The sequence below is a fragment of the Acomys minous genome, assembly GCF_964271855.1.
Source record: "Acomys minous genome assembly, chromosome: 15".
NCBI lineage: Eukaryota > Metazoa > Chordata > Mammalia > Rodentia > Muridae > Acomys > Acomys minous.
This window is the reverse complement of record NC_140497.1, coordinates 7,746,903-7,769,727: the sequence shown is the minus strand read 5'-3', so window position 1 is coordinate 7,769,727 and position 22,825 is coordinate 7,746,903. Positions and strand designations below refer to the sequence as shown.

General features: G+C 50.4%; 1 protein-coding gene across 1 annotated transcript in view; it reads right to left on the bottom strand.

The window, feature by feature from the left end:
* The window catches only part of TMEM255B (transmembrane protein 255B), a 29,600-nt gene extending 23,786 nt beyond the window's left edge, over window positions 1-5,814 (bottom strand). Inside the window, exons 1-2 of the mRNA XM_084760445.1 lie at window positions 5,619-5,814; window positions 2,135-2,277 (exon numbers count right to left, since the gene is read on the bottom strand). Of these exons, the coding sequence (XP_084616571.1) occupies window positions 2,135-2,277; window positions 5,619-5,673 (198 nt within the window). The 5' untranslated portion in view covers window positions 5,674-5,814. The remainder of the gene's footprint in view (window positions 1-2,134; window positions 2,278-5,618) is intronic.
* Between the last annotated feature and the right edge of the window lie 17,011 nt (window positions 5,815-22,825).

Genomic DNA, 22,825 nt, shown 5'->3' with positions numbered 1-22,825 from the left:
AGAGAGAGACAGCTGGTCAGCATCATACTGACCCGTCCGGTTAATAACTGCCCTTGGGCTGGCGAGATGCCTCAGTACATAAAGGCACTTGCTGGCAAGCCTAATGACTTGAGTTCAAACCCCAGGCCCCCACATGGTAAAAGGAGAGAACCGATTTCCTCTGACCTCCATCTATATAGGATACATTCTGCCCTCCACCTCAAGATAAGTAAATATAATTTTTAAATATTTAGTAATTCACCCTTAAAATGTTTTGTCCAGTAGCTCACACCTATAATCTCAGCACTCTGGAAGTTGAGGCAGGAGGGTGGCCAACTTGGGCTACTAAATAAGACCCTGTCTTTTAAAAATTAATTAATTAAATACTTTCTGGGAAGAAGAGTGTGGCCACTCCCACCACACAGCATGGAGTTTCTGTCCCTGGAGAGAGACAGCATATCACCTAAGGCCCCTGGTGGGGAAGAAGATGATGCTTCTATGAAATCAGTTTAACTTTTGGTCCCAGGACTCAGGTATTAAGTCTTCATATACCTCTCTAGGGACCTGGAGCCCTCACACTGACCTTATCAACTCATCACAACCTAAAGTCACCTGGGGAAAGAGTCTCAATAAAAGGTTGTCTACAAACCAGGCATGGTGGTGCATGCTTTTAATCCCAGCACTCGGGAGGCAGAGGCAGGTGGATCACTGTGAGTTTGAGGCCAGCCTGGTTAACAAAGTAAGTCCAGAACAGGCAAGGCTACACAGAGAAACTGTCTCGAAAAACAAAAAATAAAATAAAATAAAACAAAACAAACAAAAAGGTTATCTACATTCAGTTGGCCTATGGGCATGACTGTGGGATACTGACAGGTTAAGTGATGTGGGAAGACCCAGACCACTGTGGGCAGCACCATTCTCTAGGCAGGAGGTCCTGAACCCTATGAGAATGTGAGAATCAAGCTGAACACAAGCAGCAATAACCATCACGGATGCATTACATCTCTCTGCTCCTGACTGAGGATGTCATGTGACCAGCAGCTCCAAGCCCTGTCGCTGTGACATTCTCACAACAACAGACTATAATCTGATGTCGTGAGCTAAAAACAGACCCTTCCTCCCCCTACCTGTATTTTTGTCAGTGTTTTATCACAGCAGCAAAGCGAAACTAGAGCTTCCCAAGGTGAGACTCTCCAACACCTGTGGCTGGAGAATAAGCACTCAAGGCTGATCGTCCTAGTCTGCAGAGAGTGGGAGATTCCGAACCTTCTCATGCTTTAGCTCATGACTTTCAGGAATCCCTCCTTGCCCAGGCAATGTGGCAGAAGAGCCCTGTGTGAGGCTGGCATCTCTGGCATGTTCTTCTGTGCAGGTTAAGTGATGTGGGACTTTTCCTGCATAGACGCTTTTCACGCAGGGTTATCTGTGAACTCTACCCAGGTAGAAAACATGACTCATGTACACACAGGATGTATAAATAAACAATATAAGGATAAAATGAACCAGAAGGTATGCTGAGAGCTGAGAGATACACCTTGCTGAAGCTACTGGCACTGTCCTTGGAGTCATGTACCCGTTCATGGGAAGTCAGCCCAGCTACGCTCTTCTTGTTTTCAATGGTGATATCATTAACAAATCTTCAATCCACATGCTCCCCACAGGGCTTTCAAAGCTACTAGGCACATCTTCCAAGAGTTTTGTTGAGGCTGTTACATGTGCTAACGCCCAGGGACAGCAAGGCTGGTCCTTCAGGGCTCTAGGGAGAGTGTGCTGCAATCTCTTCAGACATCTAGAGGCTCTTGGCCCTCCTCAGCTCCAGGCCCCTCCCCACCTTTATCACATTTATGTGGCCCTGGACCCTTTTACCACCAGCAAGTCACACCCTTCTCCTGCCTGCTCTACTTCCAGGGGCTCTGTGATGACACTGGCCTGCCAACATGGCGGAAGACAGTGGCCTATCTAGGGCCCTCTGACCAGTAGCCTTCAGTCCTCTCTCTTTGTGGAACACACTCTCAAATACTAGGCATCAGGCTGGGGTCCTTTTTCCTAGGACTATGGGCCCCTCTCCTCTGGCACCATGGCCTAGCAGGGAATGTGTCTCTCTACGTAGAACACTGAGCATCCTGCCCAGTCCCCCCATAGGCCTTTGACTCACAATGATCCCTGGGTAGTAGCCACCCACAGTCACATTCTCTGTCCTGGTGGTGGCAGCAAGGCCGATGGTCAGGATGAGGGTGGACACCAGCAGCAGAGAACCCACAAACCAGAGAGAGATCTTCTTTCTCCTTGCAAAGCCCTCTATGAGGAGAAAGAAAAGGATGTCAGTGAGCTGGGGGCTGATTGCCCACTGTGCTTCAGGCTCAGTCATTAGGAATCCTGTGAGCTCCACACCTGGCCCTCTACCAACAGAGGGAAAGCCTTGTCCCAGCTGGGCTACTCCTCCCTCCTCAGCAGCCCTGAGGGTAGCCAGGGCTCACTGACTGACGCTGGAGGCTTGTCTTTGTCCCAAGTCCTAGGAAAGAAGGGCTTTACAGGGAATGGAGGGGGCATACAGGTGCCATAAGTGCTGGAGGCAGCTCTGCCCCAGATGCAGGGCCCCTCTTTGTCAGCTGCTAGGGCTTCTGGGTATGGACCTACTCACCTGGCCAGAAGGTTGTGTCTTCTTTTCCTGACTGCCAGACACACCTGCCTCTCCTAATCACTACACAGCCACACCTGAACACAGGCTATGGCCAAAGCCAAGTGAGAAGGCATGGCCAGCTCTGATCCAGCATTTGACCAAGTCCCTGAAAACACAAGTAGAGTGGAAGAAAAGTCTAGTGGCTCATCCCGCTCCGGAGTCCTACAAGTCAATGCCTTGTAAGTATGTATACCCGTGCAAGTGTGTGTGCACTCGTGTGTGCCCATATGTGTGTACACACAGCCCCAATGCCTGCTTCATCAGGGAGTGGCCTGCCTACCTAAGTACACCTCCTCTCAAATGGCCGCTGGAGCTGGGCGTGGTGGCGCACATCTTTAATCTCAGTGCTCAGGAGGCAGAGACAGGTGGATCTCTGAGTGCAAGGCGAGCCTGGTCCACAGAGTGAGTTCCAGGACAGCCTGAAACCCTGTCTTGAAAACAAAAAAAAATCAGCTGGCCTCTGGATCCAAACAGGTGAATCTTCACGCTCTGGCGGGTTCTCACTTGAACACTTCACACATCTTTGATCCCACCAGTGAAGCATAACACAAGTCAAGGTTATGACGGCCCAAGAAAAGGACTGTTAGAAGCTAAAGACATAAATCTTAAGAGAACTACAGATGATACAGATGGCTGCTCACACTCCAAATGACTCAGCTGACCTGACAGAGCCGTTTCTATCTGACCCAGCAAGGGCACACACACCTCCAGGAACAAGCCCCGGTTCATGAGGCCCTGGTCATCCCTTCTCCAGATGAGGGCGTGGCAGGTTTCTCCTGAGATTCTCATTCTAAACCACCCTTCAGCCCCGACCCCACAGAGGGACCAGGTCTACCCATCCCCAACATATTAATCACCACCTCCCAGAGGCTGGCAAGGGTCACCTTTACCTCTGGCCTCACTGCCTCCAAGAGGTAGAAGAAGATGGAACTTATGTTGACCAAGCTATGCAAGTCCTAGCCTCAAATATGGATTCAGGATCCCTTCCCACTCCCATTCCGCACTCCTTTACCTCTCTGAGAGGAAGGCTTACGCCCAGAGCCCATGGCACCCTTGTACCTGCCTCAGCCTACCCTACGGGCTTACTTGAATGTCACCTGCAGAAACACCACACACATTCACTCTCCCACTCACCGGTATGCTTTTCCTCCTCGCTCTCACGTTCATTCCCCGATTCCCCATGCCCCACTTAGGCGAGCATCCATGCTACACAGACGCCTTCAGATCCCAGACGCACTGCTGTGAACGTGAGGTGAACCCTGTCCCCATTGGGAGCTTTCGGTCTTGTGATGGAAGGCCATCAGATATAAGGTGAGCGATGATACATACAGACTTTATAAAGAGGACAAGGAGAATTCTGGATGGGGTGTGTAAACACCTCACTGGGTCCTTTATCCCCTCAACAACGCTCATAGACAACACCTGGCTGCTAATTAAACCACTACTACCAGGTTAGTTATTGCAACATTTGAAAACGAGGGCTGAGGTGGGGGTTGGTGGGCAGAAAGCATCCAGGTGGTATGCTGAGGTGGTGGGGAGGTCACCTGCACCTGAATAGGCAGGAGCACTAAGCAGCTACTTGGACTGGGGTTAGTCAACTCCTGTGAGACATACAGGGAAAAGGAGAGTCTTACCCAAAGTCTCTTCTATACGCACATCTGAATACTCAGGACGGCATAAAATAAGGAAGTTTAAAAAAAAAAAAAAAACAAGCTCCAGATAAGAAGGCAGGGGTGTCTGAGATGCCCAGATGCAAGCATTTCTACATCAGGTTTGGGGTAAAAGGTCATTTCACACACAGCAGGTATCCAGACAGTTACTGCACTGTCTCCTGTGTCCCTTACCCCACCAACAAGGCGCTATCGCCCTGTGCGTAAACTTCGCCTTGCCACTAATTAAACCACTGCTACCGGATTAGTTCCTGTGGGTGAGGATCAAGCTCAGGCCCATGAGGAGGAAGAAAGCCAAGCAGGGCCCGGCCCCTCACTCTCAGGATGCCAGTGTCCGGCTCAAACTGGGAGGGTATGGCACCTGGTGTGGAGGAAGTGGAAACACTTCACCAGGCGGAGAGAGAAATGGCAACAACCGGATCGGCTGAGTCTGTGAGGTCCTCAGAACCTGTCTGTGAAAGTTGCCCTACTCCCTTAAAAAACACAGGGATGTTCTGAGGTTGCGCCTGCAGATACCTACTTTCTCAGCTGGTTAGTGCTCCCAACCCACCCCAACCTGATTCCGTAATCCACGGCAGAGGGTCACCCAAGGTGGGAAGTCTTTTCTTCTTAAAAAACCTCTCCCACCCTCTGGCCCCCAGGAACAATGGCCAGTGTCCCTCCAAGGCCCGGCTACCTCCCAGAAGAGCACCCAAGCCTCAGTGGCTGGAGCCAGAGCTTGCATCAGGTTTCCTGTTTTCCCAGACTGACCTGGCTTCAGCTGAGGCAGGCTTGATGTGGGAAATCAAACAATTAGAGCCCGCTGGGGAGTGAGGCAAGTGAAAGCCTTCGCTGGCACCAATAACTCCAAAACCCCTCAACACCTCTCTCTCCCTCAGGCAGGAAGCTCTCCCAGGTTCTTTCAAACAAACACTTCCCAGAAAAGTGTAGAAATTGAAAGCAAATGCAGTAGGACAGAAAAGGTATGGGTCTGGTTGTACCACTTAAAAGTATTTGTGTCTGTTAATAAAAACATAGCGTCGGGGACACAAACAGAAGAAAATGGTGCGTAAATGAGTATGCAGCAGAAGGATGAAGCGCCAGTGTGTAGGCGGCCTCGGCCTCATGAAATCAACGGTCAAGAAACCAGAGTCCCCAGCCCCAAACCCCAAGGGAGTCCTGCGCTGCCTTGTGCCTTGACCAGCAGTTCCCCTCTCAGACCAGCTAAGACCTGTAAGCCAGCTCCTGCCCCCCCCCCACCTCACCCCTCGAGATTGCCTGCTAGCCATAGAGATGCTAAGGATGCTAACCTGTGGTATCCAGCAGAGCCAGAGGGCCTGGCACAGGCGGCGGGAGCGGCTGCATTCCCCCAGTGCCCTCCACTGGGAGGGCAGCGCTCCGGGGCAGCCACTTGGAGGCTCCTCCTGTCTGGTTAGGTGGTTGGGTTTCAGGAGTCCCAGCAGCAGTTCTGAGAAGTGCAGCTCTGTGTCCGGCTGCTCTCCTGTGCTCCACAGGCACTTGGGTCTCCTGTCTTCCTCTCTCCTTTGGTCATTTCCCTTCTCCCTCCACCACCCCTCTGCCCTCTCCATCTCCACCTCCCTTCCTCCCTCCTAGCTCCTGGTGCCTGCCCCTCCTCCTCCTTCGTCTTCCCCCCCTCCACCTCCTCCCCCCTCCTCCATCTCCCCCTTCTTTTTCTCCTCCCCTTCTTCCCCTTCCAGTCCCTGGAAAATTAGAGTCTAGGAAGAGACCCTGAGCTTTTACTGCCAGAGACGGAAGACAGACCCAGTGAGGAGAAACATACCTGAAGAAATACTGTGGACTGCTGGCCAGAGCCCAACCCTCCATCAGAGGTGGCTGCAGACTAAGAACTGAGAGGCTCGGATGCAGGGAAGCAAAGAAACTCCACAGGTGCAGACCAGGGACCCTACATCCTATGCTGGGGAGGACTCCGCCCCTGGCCACTTGGGACCCCAGTGAGTTGAGCCCACCCCCAGCAGCCATTAACAAAATGCTCTGCACACTTGCACACAGGTGGACGCGATGGATGGAGGCGTTTCCCAGTTCTGGTGGAGCTGCGTGCAGCACAGCACGGGAACTTTGGCGTCTGTTGTGGGCATGGCCCCCACATGGCACCAAGGGCTGTGGATCTCTAGGGACGCCCTCCTACCACCCCACTCACCCCAGCTTTTAGATCCACAGCACTGATGGCTGCTGTGGGAAGAAGGGGAGGGCTGCAAGGAAACACATTGAGTAGACGGCGCGTGTCTTAGCAAGATTTCCAGTGCTTCAGTAAAGGCTCCACGATCGAAAGCAGCCTGGGAGGAAAGGGTTCCTTCGGCTTACTGTCGAATCTCAGTCCACCATTGAAACAAGCCAAGGCAGGAAGTGATGCAGAGGACCACGGAGGGAACGCTGCTTGCTAACTTGCTAACAGTGGAGAAAACTCCACTGCGTCCACAGTGAGGGGTGGACTGCCCCCTGTATGACCACTCCACAAGCCAGAGTTAGGCACACTGATGATATTCCCAGCAGGCTTTAAGAGTAGCCCAGGGGCAGACCCTTAGGAAGTCCTTTGGAAGAACTGTGGTTCTACGCTGCTGGCGCTGCCAGAATCATCCAGAGGCTTTTTAAAAGTACTACCGGTGCTGAGGCAGCCTCTGCTGAGGGTGCAGCCTCTGTGGGGAGCCCCTGCTGTCCTCATAGGTACACACTGAGACAAGGAAATGTTCCTCTTCACAGGCTGTGACAACCACACAGGTGGTCTCAAACTGAATGTCCGTCACCAGGGAAGAAAGGAACCAAGCCAGCCAGGCAAACCACAGGGCACCTGAAGTGACGGAGCCATACAGCTCATTCTACATAGGTGACAGAGACAGAATATGGAGGGTGCAGGGCAGTCTCCAGCCTCAGGACTTCCTGAGCCCCCATCTTGTTCTAGACACTGTTTAGGGGACTGGGGACGTATCAGTGAGCAAGCGCATAGTGATGTTGGTGTGCCAAGGTAGGGGGTGTCTCCAAGGGCTCCGGCATTGACAGCTTGGAGAAGGTCAGCACGCCAGGGAGTGCGGAGTCTAGAATATAATAAATTAAAAGGTTTCTGACCTTTTTCTACGGGATGGGGGTGGGGGGCCTTGAGGTTTGTTTACACCACTGAGAGGCCACTGTAGGAGCCAAGATCTGTGTTAGGAGATCATGATCCAATGAGCAGAGACAGTGGCTGACCAGCATAGAGATACACAGACGATGAGGCATGGCTAGATCAGAGCCACACCGTGCTGGCACATGACTTCAATGGCTGCTGTAACCCACATGTGACTTTCAGGGTCATTGAGGCCAGTACATAACTACCAGGGATGCTGAGGCTGGTCAGTGACCATCTGGGCACTGAGGCTTCTTTGTAACTACCAGAGACATTGAGGCCAGCACATCACCAATAACAGATATTCTGCAACCAGTAGTATTAGCACCCTGGTTGCTGGGGCCAGTACATAAATACCACTGAGTATGTCTACAGATTAAAAATACCATGAATTAAACTGCAAATGGTATCTCGTATTTTTTAATCCCAGTACTGAGAAGGCTGAGGAAGGAATGGTTTCATGAGTTTGGGGCTAGCCTGCGCTACAGAGAGGAGGTTTGCCTGGTATTTGTGTGAGGGTACAAAGGAATCTATCACACCTGTGCATTAACACACATGGACAGTTTCTGTGAGGTGTGTGTGTGTGTGTGTGTGTGTGTGTGTGTGTGTGTGTGTGTGTTTTGAGCCTTAGTGCATTGTAGAGAGATTTCCAGTACCATCAATTAAAAATAAAGACATTTCAGGAACTCCTACAGGGCCTCTTCCCAGATCACCAATTGTTCACAGGAGGAGGCAGGAGGAGGCTTATTTGGCTCTGGGGGAGCTGAGCCCTGAGTTCTGTCCCCTCCCAGATCAGAACAGTGATTCTGTGTCCCAGTTTCCACAGAGCTGTCCATGGCCTATGAAGGAAGAAAGAAATTTTCCTGGTAAACATTAGGCGGTTGAAAGGGGCCTCAGACTGTTTGAATGAGTCCAGCCAGTCAGTCAGTCATACCCAACCCCGGCAGCCCAGTCTGCCTTCATCTTGCTACCCGTGGGCATCCAGAGACTTGTCACAACCTTGCTAATTCTCCAAGGCCCCATGGAATCGAAATCACCTCTCAGGTGGGGAGAGGGGGTGAAATCCCCACCTGTCGGGGGAAATAGAGGCAGCAGTGGGTACCTGTGTTCTGAGTGCTGACGGTTCAGATCTGGCTAGGAGCTGACCACTGCAAGCAGAGAGATGCCCCCGCTTGGCCCAGAAGGAGTCCAGACCCTGGTAGAGATGCAGATGTGGAGGCAGATGGCCTCTAACGAGACACTGGGCGTATTTCCAGCTCAGCCAAGAACAGAGGACAGGGACCAGGCAGGTGCTGCACGCAGCTGCAGGAACCAGGCAGGCTCTGCAGGGGCCTGGGCCTGGGGCTAATAGGAGTTTGCCCAGGGGTCTGTGGGCACCAGATGCCTGGTTGCCTTGGCCAAAATTTGCCTTGGCCAAAATTCCAGGAAGTGGGAGACATGCCAGGTATTTTACAAAATTGGCCACAATCTGACTGTTCTGAGTCTAAAGGGACGTTTATACACATTGGCCACGCAGCTCAGCATAGCTAAGTTTGGGGGTGACTAGTGCAGGCCAGTGGCTGAGTTCCTTATTGTGCGTTAGGAGCCCGTCTCCTGCCGACTGCAATGAGGTGTGTCTGAGCACCCCCAAAAGCTTCCTTTGAGGAGAGTTGATTGGCATGCACCAAACTGTCCTTTTTTTTAAGTGGAGGATTAATAGATATTTTTTAAAAATACACTTATTTATGTGTGTATGCACGCATCTATGCATACAGCAGTGCGTGCATGCTTGTACAGGTGCCATGTCGTGAGTGTGGCGGTCACAGGACGGCTTGCTAGGGTTGATTCTCTCCTATCTAGAGGTTTGAACTCAGATCATGAGGTGTGGTGGCTAGCTCCTTCACCTGCTGAGCCATGCCCCTGGCCCCGCAGCATAGATTTTGACATGTACACCCACGAAATCACCAGCATAGTCACATCCGTTTGCTACTCTGGAGGTGGTGTAAACCTGGCGGAGCGGGGCTTTAAAACAAGGCCGAAGAAAGCCTCATGTAACAGGCAACTGTACAGTAGGGGTTGGTGTGCATGCAGATGCTGGGTTCTGTGCCCCGGTTGCAGTCCAGACACATGCATTGTCACGCTCATTGATCAACGTTGGGTAAACATTGATCCCCAATTATCTCTGATTGGTTAAGAAAGCAGCTGAGCAGCCACTGACTGGGCAGAGGAGAGAGGAAGGCTGGGCTTCCGATCCAGTGAGGGGCTCTCAGGTGGGGAGGAGGAGGAGAAAAAAGGAAGGAGGTGGACGGAGAAGAAGAAAGAGGAGGAAGGAGAGAAAGAACATGGGTGTGAGGTATGGCCACGAGGACTGACGGAGCAGAGGCAGCCCAGGCAGGACCAATATGGCAAGGAATTCAGGGCGGGCGGCTGGGACATAGCCAGACTAGCATAGAGGCCGAGGATAAATTACCATCTGCCCAGCTCCAGTGCTCTGAAACTTGATGGATAAATCTAACAGGTCTCTGTCTCATTTGGGAGCCAGAGCGGGTGACTAGGAATGGCCCCTAAATTATAACATATATTTACAAATGGCACCCGTTATTTGGGACCTGGAATGGATGATTGGAAAAGCCCCCCCCCCCAGTTACACTACCTATTTCTACAACTTTATTCAGAGCATCAGACAATTTATACCCCGAGGGTTAAGGAGAGTCACCCGAGTAAAGTGTGCAATCACGAGGACAAGCACATGTGGCAAAAAAAAATGTGTTTTCCCATAGAGGCGCACGAGTAACAACAGCTGAAGTAAAGGCACTCCGGTCCCCTCCACCTGGGAGGGACACCGAAGCACATTCCAGGGGACAACACTGTGTTCTAAAGAAACTGAGGTCTCGAGACTCACGGCTTGTTTTCTTGGAGTTTTCTCACAGGCTCTCAGAAATCTCCTCAGCCACCTCCATCCTTGGGCCATGTGCTGACACACAGCCATTGTAGCTATGTCGGTAGGAGAGAAGACATTTTAAAAACAAATTTTCATGCTACCAGAGAATTAAATCAACGGACTCCAAAGAGTTAAATCTTCCCTGAGAATCTGCTGTTGAGAGAAGGGACAGACTGGGGCCCTGGTGCCAGCCAGGGAAGGGACTTTCCTCCCATGAAAAGACTTGATGCCATTCTATAGCTGAACAGACCAGTTCTCTGGACAGACCAGAGCAGAGACCACGATGTGCCAACAATGAGCAGGGCCACACGGACCACGGCTACGGCTACTTAGTGCTTTACGGCGTGCTCTCTCGATAACCCCAAACCTCATATTAGTACCCCGAAGACAGACTAGTCACGTTTATTTGTTCCTCTTCCGGCTGTGGCCACATTGAGTAAATCTTCTCTGCTTTTCACAGCACTCGCTTCTTTACTTGGTGTCCTGGAGCCAGGAACCAGACTGTACTTCTTGGGACTTCCAGAGCCCAGGTTTGCACCCTAAAAACCCTAGTAATATCACTCCCAAGTTTTCCCTGTCTGTCTCTTGAAGCCCCTTTCTCAGTCCTTTCCTCAGAGTCCGCTGGTACTCCTGATGAAACAGCAGAGTACTGTAGAAGTGATTAGGATGTGCTTCTTTGCTGTCACTTTTGTGGTTGTTGTTGTTGTTTATTTATTTGTTTGTTTGTTTTTGTTTTCTCCACTCAGCACCATGAGCTGAAATTCACACATACCATTACTGCCTCATACTGGACTGTGTCACTCTGCAACACTGCTTATCCATTAATTGAGGGGACATGTTGACAATCAGCAAGGGCCGGCTGTTCAACACAGAGCTTGCAGGAATGGTTCCCGTCAGGTGGAGGCGTGCTCCCACATCTCTGAAGGGCTGGACCTGGTTGGTTGGATCATGTAGAGATGCTTCAACCAGCAACTACATAGTAGCTGGAAAAGGATGATTTTCAAAACCTTTTTCATAATAGCATGGGTGTTGGTGGCAGTGCTTCCCAACGTCAGTTTGACTGCACTGACAGATACCACCATAGCTCCGAGGCTTTGCTTATGAGTGTGTTTGGGAGGGTGTCCTCAGGAAAATTGGAGTAGAAGGGGACAGGACCTCCACCATGGGGCATGGCGTAAACCGCACAAGACCTGCTGGTAGATGGCTGTGCTGGTGTTTATGTGTTTATCACCCAACTTATGTTATAAAAATGTCCTTCTACCTACATGAAAAAGTTTTCTGTACAGAAAAGCATCACAAGCTGCAGGCAGAAGCCTCACCCACATCTCTCATGCTGTCTTGATGCCCAAGGTCCAGCCCTGGCCACAGCAGGCTGAACTCCACAGGGAGCAATAGTCTGGAATCTGGGTATTTTTAAAATGTAATCTAATTTAGACTTCCCAACAAGCAATCATGAGAGCTGAAGAAATCTGTCTTCTGCCGGTCTGAAGATAGTCAGAGAGACCTGCAAATTGCTTTGACATTTGGAAGGTAACTAAGTAGTTCTGACAGAGGCACAGACTTCCTCACAGGCCCAGATCCCTTCCTGTCAGAGCAAAATATTTAGCCCAGTCTCAGGTTTCCTGCCTTGACTTCCTTTCTGTGCCTGTGGGCTCAGATGTTGCCCCCAGAACAAACCTCCTAGCATCCCCCCACATCCAAAAGCTCTCATAAAAGGCAGCCCATGTTTCCAGAAGACTCCAGGAACAGACAAGCCTATCCCTGGCTAAGTACCTAGTATGTGTCTCACGCTGTGACTGCTCTTTTCACCTATTTAATCCTCGTTGCTGCTGTGGAATCACAGAGGGAGAAACCAAGGAATTGAATAAACTTCCCAAAGGCAAACGGTCAGTCAGTGGGAGGACCAATATATAAATCAGGTAGGTCTGATTTCAGCACTTAACTCCACTTCTGAGTACTCACTTGGATATTGATTTTTAATTCAACTTTGACTCATTCACCCAACAGAGCATGTTCGTTTTGTCTATGCACAACAGAGCAGAAGGCGAAGACAAGCCACACAGACCTGCCCTTTAAGACTTAGCTACAATTATTGAAAAGCAGAGGCGAGCAAAGCAGCTCTTCCTGGAAGTTCCACATGTGCACCCAGTCCTGGCGTGATCAAGCGCTCAGTAGGTAACTCACCTTTTGATTGGTCACATGGAGCCGGTGCCCAGTACATGGTAGAGCATAAGATGGTTTCTGGAGGCAGCAGTCAGGCCCGTGTGCCCGCTTTTCTGGCAGAAGGACCAGGGCAGAAGCAGGAGTCACAAGACCAGGCTCATATTAGACCTGAAGAGTGGAGCTGAGCCCACAAGGCAGAGTTGCGTCAGGGTAGGTACCACACAGGTCTCAGGCTCTGGCCCGGGGCAGCGCCTCGCAGGGGTCTCCTCTTGCCTTTGTTCTCCACTGCAGGGCCTTTCTTCCCTTGCTGACCTGAGACCTGTCTAGCATGTGAAGATGGCGAAGGCATACAAATTTCAGTCCAACTGTTGACCTTGTGGTCTCCCACACAGGCTCATATGTGCGCATCAGAACACACATGCTCACACTGCTCACACACAGGCTCACATGTGCACATCAGAACACACATGCTCACACTGCTCACACACAGGCTCACATGTGCACATCAGAACACACATGCTCACACTGCTCACACACAGACTCACATGTGCACATCAGAACACACACGCTCACACTGCACACACACAGACTCACATGTGCACATCAGAACACACACGCTCACACTGCTCACAGACAGACTCACATGCACATCAGAACACACACGCTCACACTGCTCACAGACAGACTCACATGTGCACATCAGAACACACACGCTCACACTGCTCACACACAGGCTCACATGTGCACATCAGAACACACATGCTCACACTGCTCACACACAGGCTCACAATTGCACATCAGAACACACACACTCACACTGCTCACACACAGACTCATATGTGCACATCAGAACACACACGCTCACACTGCTCACACACAGACTCACATGTGCACATCAGAACACACATGCTCACACTGCTCACACACAGGCTCACATGTGCACATCAGAACACACACGCTCACACTGCACATACACAGGCTCACATGTACACATCAGAACACACATGCTCACACACAGTCTCTTGTGTATATGAGCATTACATGCTCACACTGCTCACACATAGGCTCTTGTGTGTACCAGAAGGTACATGCTCACACTGTTCACATGTGCATCACAATGTACACATTCACACTGCTCAGACATAAGACTGGCTCTCAGTTCCAGGTCTACACCGATCTGTGTCTCAGTGACATTGAAGGCTGGGCAGAGGCACATCTGACACGACCTGCACATTTCTTCCTGAGTCAGGAGCTCTGTGTGACCTCCCCCGCCACACTCCTCCTGCTGTTGTGGCTGAGGCTCTCCTTGTCCCTGTCCTCAACTCCAGGAGAGTCCTTCCTGCTCTTTAAAAGGGCTGTTGGTGCCTATGAACCCTTGCCTTTCCCCTTTTCTGCTCTGGGTTTAGGCTTAGGAGAAAACAAAAAGGGAAAGACTCTTGGAAAGGAAAATGTCCACTGTCCCTCTGCCACGAGCCTCCTCCCTTACCAGAACGTCACAGTAATAAAGTGTCCTGTACGGTGTCATGCCGGCCATGTAGCCAGCCCTATTGATTTATAGCAAGTTCTTCTAGCCACCTCCGGAGGAGGGAGCTGGCCCGGGTGTGTAGGATGCCCAGAGTGCTTAGACTCGAGGTTTATTTTTTCATGAGTTAAAAAGGATGGAAGGATGGTGACAAAAGATGACAGCTATCAGTCCTATAACCAGAGTAGACCTATTGGAGGCACATTCACTCCATTCCTTCTCCTCTTAGATGGCCTCTGGACCAGGAGATACTCAACAGTGTTCTGGAGGACGATGCATTAAACTCCCCCAGACCCCGGGCTAACCTCTGCCACCTGTCAGGTGAGAACAGCTAGAGGCTAACACTGAGTGAGGACTCGGAGCTTCACATGGTGTGAAGGCCCCCACTGATCCAAGGACACAGGTGACAACTGGACCCTAAAACAAGGATACAGGCTTCATCTGCTCTCAGCATCAGCCACAAAAACGTGTGGTCACCTCCCCCTACCACATCCACAGTTTGGCTTCTCCCAGCAGCTGTTTGGAGGGCGCTAGCCAGAGTCCTATGTCATCTGCTGGCTCCGGGCTGAGGAAGTGGGTGGTGCTGACACACACGTAAACCCTCCTGAAACTAAATAGCCCGTGAAATGAAGCTGGCGATGAATAATGCAGATGCCGCCATCAGAAAGACGGAAGAGGCCACCCTCCTGCAGGGACAGGTGGGAAGTGAGCTGGGGACGCAGATGTCCTCGGGACATGAATTTTTAAAATTAATAACATTGCAGAGCTCGGCTGGGAGGATTCTGCAGCTATGATACCCTCTGGCCGAGAGTCACAAGTGAGTCTCCCGTGGCTCACATTTCCACAGGAAGAATGACACCCCACTTCAACCCCTTCCCACTGAATGAGGTCTTTCTGGCAACCACCAGTTTGTACAATGTCTCCTGGTTTAGCCAAAAAGGCTGTGAAGTACCATGCATGCACAGCAGCCCTATCCCATTGCTGAAAGGAGAGAGCACAGCCACCAGCCAGCCCGGAAACAAGACCCAGCTACTCACCAGGGCCCGGGTGACCAGAGCATATCAGATATTAGCCTGCTGAGGAGGACAGACTTGGGCATTGGAAGGACAGTGGGTACAGCTTTTGTTTACACCCAACACCATGATCCTGGTTAGCACCCCTACCCCACACATCTAGAAAATGACCAGGTAACCTTAGAAAAACATCACTCTGTGGCTAGGGCTTTACAGTTGGCCTTTAAAACATCAGATCACACTTCATCTTGAATGTCTGGATAATCACATTTATTTCCAACATCATGTTTTCAAGGATGTTTTGCCTCCTCCCCCCCGCCCCCCCGCCTGCTTTCAGTGGCTGTGTGACACCTGGTTCCTGGTAGAGCATGGTGCACAGGACTGAGCAAAGAAGACAGATTGTAATATGACAAAATAGGGAGCTGTAGAACGATGGCACAGCATTCCTCGGAGACTGATTTCGGCAGAGGTCCTGCCCAGCACAGTATGTGTCTGACAGACCCAGAGTGGATGTCAAGAAAAGAAAAGTTAGCCGAGTGCCACAACGCAACATTCCCATGGAGGAGACTAAAGTGCTAATATGCCCAGATTTGGAGTATGGGGCACGAAGTCAGCCTCGCCCTCAGTCCCTTTTGGTGAAGACTTGGCAATGTCCAGTCTGGATACCATCCTGAGCACTTAGCCCTTTCTTGTTCTCCTCCACTCTTCCCTGGCAAAGGATAGGATTCCTCAGCCCAGCCACAAGGATGGACTGTAGGCTTTGACCCAGGTGTCAACAGACCCCTGCTGACAGACCTGTAAATAGCCTTCTACACCTTATGCTACCCAGTCAAGGATGGGTGGCTACTTCAAGATAAAGGGACGATGAGAGCAGAAGCCAAACCCCCAAGTTTCCAAGGCCATGTGTACACAAGTACAGCCACTGGTCCGCTAATGAAGTCCCAGCATCTGCAGTTACAGCCTCTCGGTTTTTGAATAACATTGAGTTCATGTGAAAAAGACAGTGCCAGAGTGTGACACATTCATAGTGCTGAGGCAGCACTGTCAGTCAAATAGCCACGTAACTGGCCAAACCATCCTGCCCAAACAGAAACAAATACAGTGGTTCCAAAGATCATGTTGTAGAAAGGTTGTTTGCAGCTGACGTGCCTTACCAGAAATGCTAAAGGAACTCCTGAGGTCAGGTGACCAAGGTCCAGAGCAGTGGCACCTGGCACAGGGACATTGACCCTTGAAGAGGGTCACTTAGCACCCTGCCTGTCCTCCTGACCTTCCTATCAGGTAGCATCTAGAACCCAAAGAAGGAAATGAAAGACACCACAAATAGTTATTGAGTGTAAACAGAACAGGGTACAGTAGGCCTCGTTTCCACTTATGAGACAGGAGGTTCTGTGAACCAAGAGCTGTACTGTGGGGTAGGCCTTAGGGTACGCACAGCTGGAACATACGTGTCAGGGGGTTGTGGGTATGGAGGAAGACTGGAAAAGATAGCACAGGAGAGGGACCATAATAGCTGTGTAGCACTTTGCATTTTAGGGATTTGGTCTGGGCCAAATGCAGATTACAACAATCTAACAACAGGTCAGCTCAATGCTGGGGCCATAGCTAAGAAATAACTGAAAGCCACTAAAATACCATGTGTCCCTCATCCCGTCAGCTTCCTGTGGGACATGCTGCCAGCCTCTCTCCTCTCCTCTTCCAGTGAATGGAAGCCGAGGGAAAAACATCCCCTGGGGGCTTGGGCTTACTTGCATGTATTGAGGGATGGGTGTTCAGTCAAAGCTTACATGACCCCCCAGCTCTGTTCTGTCCCTTTCCAAACCCCAATCTACTTTAAAGTCACTTCATGTGTGTCTTGGTGACTATTCTATTGCCATGACAAAGTGCTATGGCCAAAGCAACTTACAAAATAAAACATTTAACTTGGGGCTCACAGTTCCATGACCAGGGAGGGACCAGGCAGGCAGACATGGTGCTGGAGAAGCAGCTGAGAGCTTAGGTCTCTCTCCACAAGCCGGAGGCTGGAAGAGAAAGAGAGCTAAGCGGGAATGGTATGGCCTTTTGAAACCTCAAGTCTCTCCCCAGCGACACACCTCCTCCAGCAAGGCCACTCCTTCCTAAACAGTTCCACCAACTGGAAACAGCATTCAAATATATGAGTCTATAGGGCCACTCTCATTGAAATCACCACAGTGGGGCTTTTAAAATTCCAGGTATTGGGGCTGGAGAGATGGCTCAGCGGTTAAGAGCACTGACTGCTCTTCCAGAGGACCCAGGTTCAATTCCCAGCGCCCACATGGCAGCTCACAACTGTCTGTAACTCCAGTTCCAGGGAAATATGACACCCTCACACAGACATACATACAGGTAAAAGACCAATGCACATAAAAATAAATAATTAAAACAAATAATAAAAGAATTAAATTCCAGGTATTGAGACCAACTAAGTCAGTTGGGGGAAAGCATAGATGTTTCTAGAACCTGACCATGACCTCCTTAGAGTGGCTGTTGGAGACCTGCTGACAGGCCCTTCAGATATTTCCTGAGAAGAAGGTTTTCTGTTATGACCACCTAGCAGATTTGGTCTTAGCCTCTGCTTCCATCACAATGCTTCTTCCATGCTTTCTTTTCTCCACAGCACTTATCACCCACCACCTGACACTCTAGAGAATTTACCAGCTACTTGGATGTCATCTGTATCCCCACAGAATCAGCCACGTGAGTGGAATTTTTTCTGTATTCACCCTGTGCCAGGGCCAGGGCCAGGGCTCGGTTTTGTGACACATTTGGTAATTACCACTGGTGGAGAGTGGAGATTAACATGGGATGATTAGCCTGGCAATGAGCTCAGCAAATCTTTCTCCTCCTGCCTCTTGCCTATGTGGACACTCACCCTGGGAGTCCCCTCATGGGCTCCAGGGAATATCCCTCCACCCATCTTGGATTGGCAGCAAGTTCTCTGTTCCCCACCTTGTGAAGCTTTTCCATACTTTGGGAGCTGAAGAATAGACACTGATGTGCATGTACCTGACAGCTGCAGGTCCAGACGCCTGATGCTTACCTGAAGGTGCCAGGGCCACGGAGCAGGAAACAGAGGTCATGCCAGGGCCACGGAGCAGGAAACAGAGGCCATGCCAGGGCCACGGAGCAGGAAGCAGAGGCCATGCCAGGGCCACAGAGCAGGAAGCAGAGGCCATGCCAGGGCCATGGAGTGGGAAGTAGTGTCAACTTTCTTGAGAAGCTACCCTATTTTCCAGCCTTTTCCCAAAGTCCTGTCAACTATCCTCATTCACACCACTCAGGTGTTTAGCTGTACTTACGTGAGGAAGTGTGAAAGTGTGTGCCTGAGTCAGCGTATTGCTGTGAAGAGACACCATGACCACGGCAACTCTTATAAAGGAAAGCATTTTATTGGGGCTGGCTTACAGTTTCAGAGGTTCAGTCCATTATCAGCATGGCGGGAAGCGTGGCAGCGTGCGGGTAGACACAGTGCTAGAGAGGTAGCTGAGAGGTCTACATCCAGATCCATAGGCAGCAGGAAGAGAGAGGAAACACTGGGCCTGGCTTGAGCATTTGAAACCCCAAAGCCCACTCCCCCAGTGACCCACTTCCTCCAACAAGGCCACACCTACTCCAACGAAGCTAGACCTCCTAATCTCTCTCAAGTAGCTACTCCCTAATGACCAAGCATTCAAATATTTGAGCCTCTGGGGGCCAGCTCCATTCAAACCACCGAAATCTACTCCCTGGCCCCCATAGGCCTCTAGCTATTCTACAGTGCAAAAATGCATCCAGGCCAACTTCAGGAGTCCACACAGTCTATCACAGCTTCAACACTGCTTAAAAGTCCAAAGTTCAAAGTCTCTTCTGAGACTCATGGCAACCTCTTAACTCTTAATTCCCTGTAGAGTCAAAATCAAAAAGCAGATCATATACTTGCAGCATACAATGGCACAGGATATGCATTACCATTCAAAAGTGAGGAAAGGGAGCCTAGCGAGGAAATACTGGACCAAAGCAAGACTGAAAACCAGCAGGGCAAACTCCAAACTCCTCTGCACCTCCATGTGCGATGTTCAAAGCATCTTCAGGTCTCCAGCTCCTTTCAGCTCTGTTGACTGCAACACACGTCTCTCTCTCTCTCTCTTGAGCTGGTTCCACTCCCTGTCAGCAGCTCTCCTCTACAGGCATCCCATGGGTTCTGACATCTCCAACATCTTGGGGGTCTCCAAGGCAACCCAGGCTTCACCTTCACAGCTTCACACAGTGGCCTCTCTGGGTCTCCATGCAGACACGCCCTGGCACATGCCTGGCCTTGGCAGCTTTCCTTAGTTGTGGAGAGAGATTCCATAACCTCTTCCTTGTATCCTTGACTCTAAAGCCAAACCGTGTGGCAGAAGCTGCCAAGTTCTGCTGCTTGCTGGGGCTGAGTGTGGCCCCCTCATTCAATGACATCCGCGTCAGTTCCCTGTTCATCATTTCCTTCACTTCTTAAGCTTTTCTTTCATTCCTTTTCATAAATTAGAAGCTTAGCCAGGTGGAGTCTTGCCCTGAGGTCACCACTCCCTTATTCCCTTTAGCATCGGGCTTTCCTTTAAGCTTTTTATCTCACCGAGCTCCATTACACTTCCTGGTGTCTCTTTTCTCCTCAAACTGTACAATTGGTATTTTCCCTTGTTCAGCTTGCTCCTTTTCATTACAGATCTGCATAAGATTGACTGGCCACTAATAACCATGCAACAGCCAATACTAGGCTGTTTTGAAATCTCCTCTGCCAAAGCCATTAATTCGAAACTCTTACATTTAGCTTCAGGCAGACTTTTCAGACAAGGGCAAAAAGCAGCCACATTCTTTGCCAACATATCACAAGAACAGTCTCTAGGCCACTTGCTAGTAGTCTTCTCCTCTGAGACCTCTAGAGCTAGGCCATCGTTATCGACATAGGGCTCAGCACCACTGTCTTCCATGCTCCTACTAGTGTGGCCCATTAAACCCCAAAAGCATTCAACTGATTTCCTAATCCAACAAGCAGCATGGCCCGGCCTGTCACAGCAATACTCTGTTCCCACGTCCACCTTCTGTGTTAGTCAGTGTTCTGTGGCTGTGAAGAGACACCGTGACCACGGCAGCTCTTATAAAGGAAAGCATTTACTTGGGGCTGCCTTACAGTTTCAGGGTTCAGTCCATTCTCATCATGGTGGCGTGCAGGTGGATACACTGATGGAGTCCTACATCTGCAGGTACCCAGAAGAGAGAGACACTAGGCATGGCTTGGCCATTTGAAGCCCCAAATCCCACCCCTAGTGACACACTTCCTCCAACAAGGCCATGCCCACTTCAACAAGGCCACACCTCCTAATCCTTGCCAAGCAACTCCACTCCCTAATGATTAATCTATGAGCCTATGGGGGCCATTCCTACTCAGACCCCTGCAGTGTGTGCACACCATCTTGTCTGGGACCAGGCATCTACTTTGTATGCATTTAAAATTCTAAAGTTGATAGTTAGTTCACTTTCCATTGCTACAACAAAATACCACAGGTCTACAGCCATACCACTCTGAATGTACCCGATCTTGTCTGATCTTGGAAGCTAAGCAGGGTTGGGCCTGGTTAGTACTTGAATGGGAGACAAAATAGCATGTACAGGGTGATTTGTGAAGAGGATTATTTAACCCACAGTTTGGAGGCTGGAAAGCCAAGATGAGTGGCCCCATTTGTTGGGCCTCTGATGATGGCCTCAGCATAAAGGACTCAGCTGAGCACATAGGCAGCTGTGAGAGAGAATGTGGGCAGACAGAAAGTCAGGGGGCCCAGAGGTCAGACTCAGGCCTGTAGAGGAACCCACTCCTCTACAGACCAGACACAACCCCACAGAAATAGCTAAGCCTTTTCCAAAGCACTTCCCCCAGGACCATGGCTCTGCTCCTAGGCTCTGCCTCTTCACATCCACTTTATGTTACCTCACTGGAGGCACAGCTTCCAAAACACAGACCTCTGGGCATGCACTAACTGCTCCTCAGACCATAGCCAAGGACTTGGGCACTTAGCCTCCAAAGCCACTCATGACATGACTTCGGATGTGAGGAGACTGTCAGGGCCTGCTGGAAAATTCTATCACCATTGACTATAGGAATAAAGTCCAAATCCAATTTGAACACAATGATGCAAAAGCTAGCTCGCCCTACTGCTCACAGCGTGTTCCTCCCTCTCGTTGCATGACCTTCAATCTTCCAGAGTCACCTCTGTTTAGTCTAAGGTGCCTCCTCTGCCACCTTAGGCAGAGGTGAAGGATTATTGGAGTCACTGCGGAAGTGGGTCTCACCACAGTTGTGTAGCTCTGATCATAAGTGAAGCCATTCACAGCACACTAGTAACCAGGGACCAAGACAGCCTGTATCTTGCAGGACTTCCAGGAGGGACTTCCAGTCCGAGGGATGGCTCCTCAAGTTGAGGATGAAAAGGTCCGTTTTTATGAAGGCCCTAGCACAGGCTTGTGTAGCAGCATCCATGACGTCCTACAACGGATAATGCTCCTCTGCTGTCTGTCTTCCTAGGAGACTGTAACCAAGGTGGCCAGCAACTGTCAGAATCAAAGTGGGAAAGCTGCAGCTCCCTGAGGTCAGTGTCTAGGCAAGACCTGAGCTCTAAGACCCAGGAGTCTATAAGCTGTAAGTGTGGTGAGGGACAAAAGTTTACTGTCCCTGAGAGAACGCCTATAGCAGAGGCTCCTAAAATAGTCAAAGAAACCTCTAGGATGAGGAGTTAGCTACAATTTCCACCCAGCAAACACAGAGCAAGCAACACATCTGTCCCCACTCAGCACCACCCTCTGATGAAGCTACAGTGCCCTGCATGCACAGCCAAGAACAGGGCAGCTGGATGTCCCAGAATGCATTGCCTGCAATGCATAGCCAAGAGCAGGGCAGCTGGGCATCCCAGAATTTATCTCTTTGAGTGGCACTCAAGTTTATGTATGTGAGTAGGCCAGAATGAGAAAAGGCCTCCCCGGATTAGACCCTAAGAGACACAGAATTGCAAAGCAGCACTGTTCCCAATCTCATCCCTGCCTGTTGATGCATCTGCAATAGGCTGGCTAGATTTAGATTTTAAAAAGACCTACAAAGCATCCAGTTAAATATGAATTTCAGACAAACAATGAATAGTTTTAGTATAAGTATGTCCCGAATACTGCTGAGACATACTGGGAAAGTATTCGCTATTTGTCTGAAATGTAAACCGGACTGTCTTGCTCTTCTACCTCCAGTGCAAGGTAAGAGGGAACCTGGTGCTGAGTCTGTGCAGCCACACCAGTTCCACCATCAACTCCACGGGTTCTGGGCAGGCCAAACAGGGATGATGGCTAGCGTAACGAGAACCAGGCCTCCCAAACCAACTGTGGCTGCTGAAACCCACCTTTTCACTCTCCTCCACCCCAGTGAGGCCCAGGATGAGACTGCCAAACCGCCAGGGTCTTCAACCCAGAGCACATTAAAATGAGCTCCAGAACATCATGACATAAAATATGCATCCAGGACTTGATGCAGTGCGAGATGCTCTAGACTAATGGATGGAGCGAGGGAGAAAGGGATGGTGGAAGATCTGCCCTATCTACAGCACTCAGCACTAATCAGCCACAACACTACTGGGTCCCAGAGGATCCCAGACCGTGGTCCAGGAGGTGTGATCACCTCCCCAAGGCCCGTCCAGAGCACCCCACAATTCCACCGTGTCAGGTTCTCTGAGAAGAGTGGAAATCTG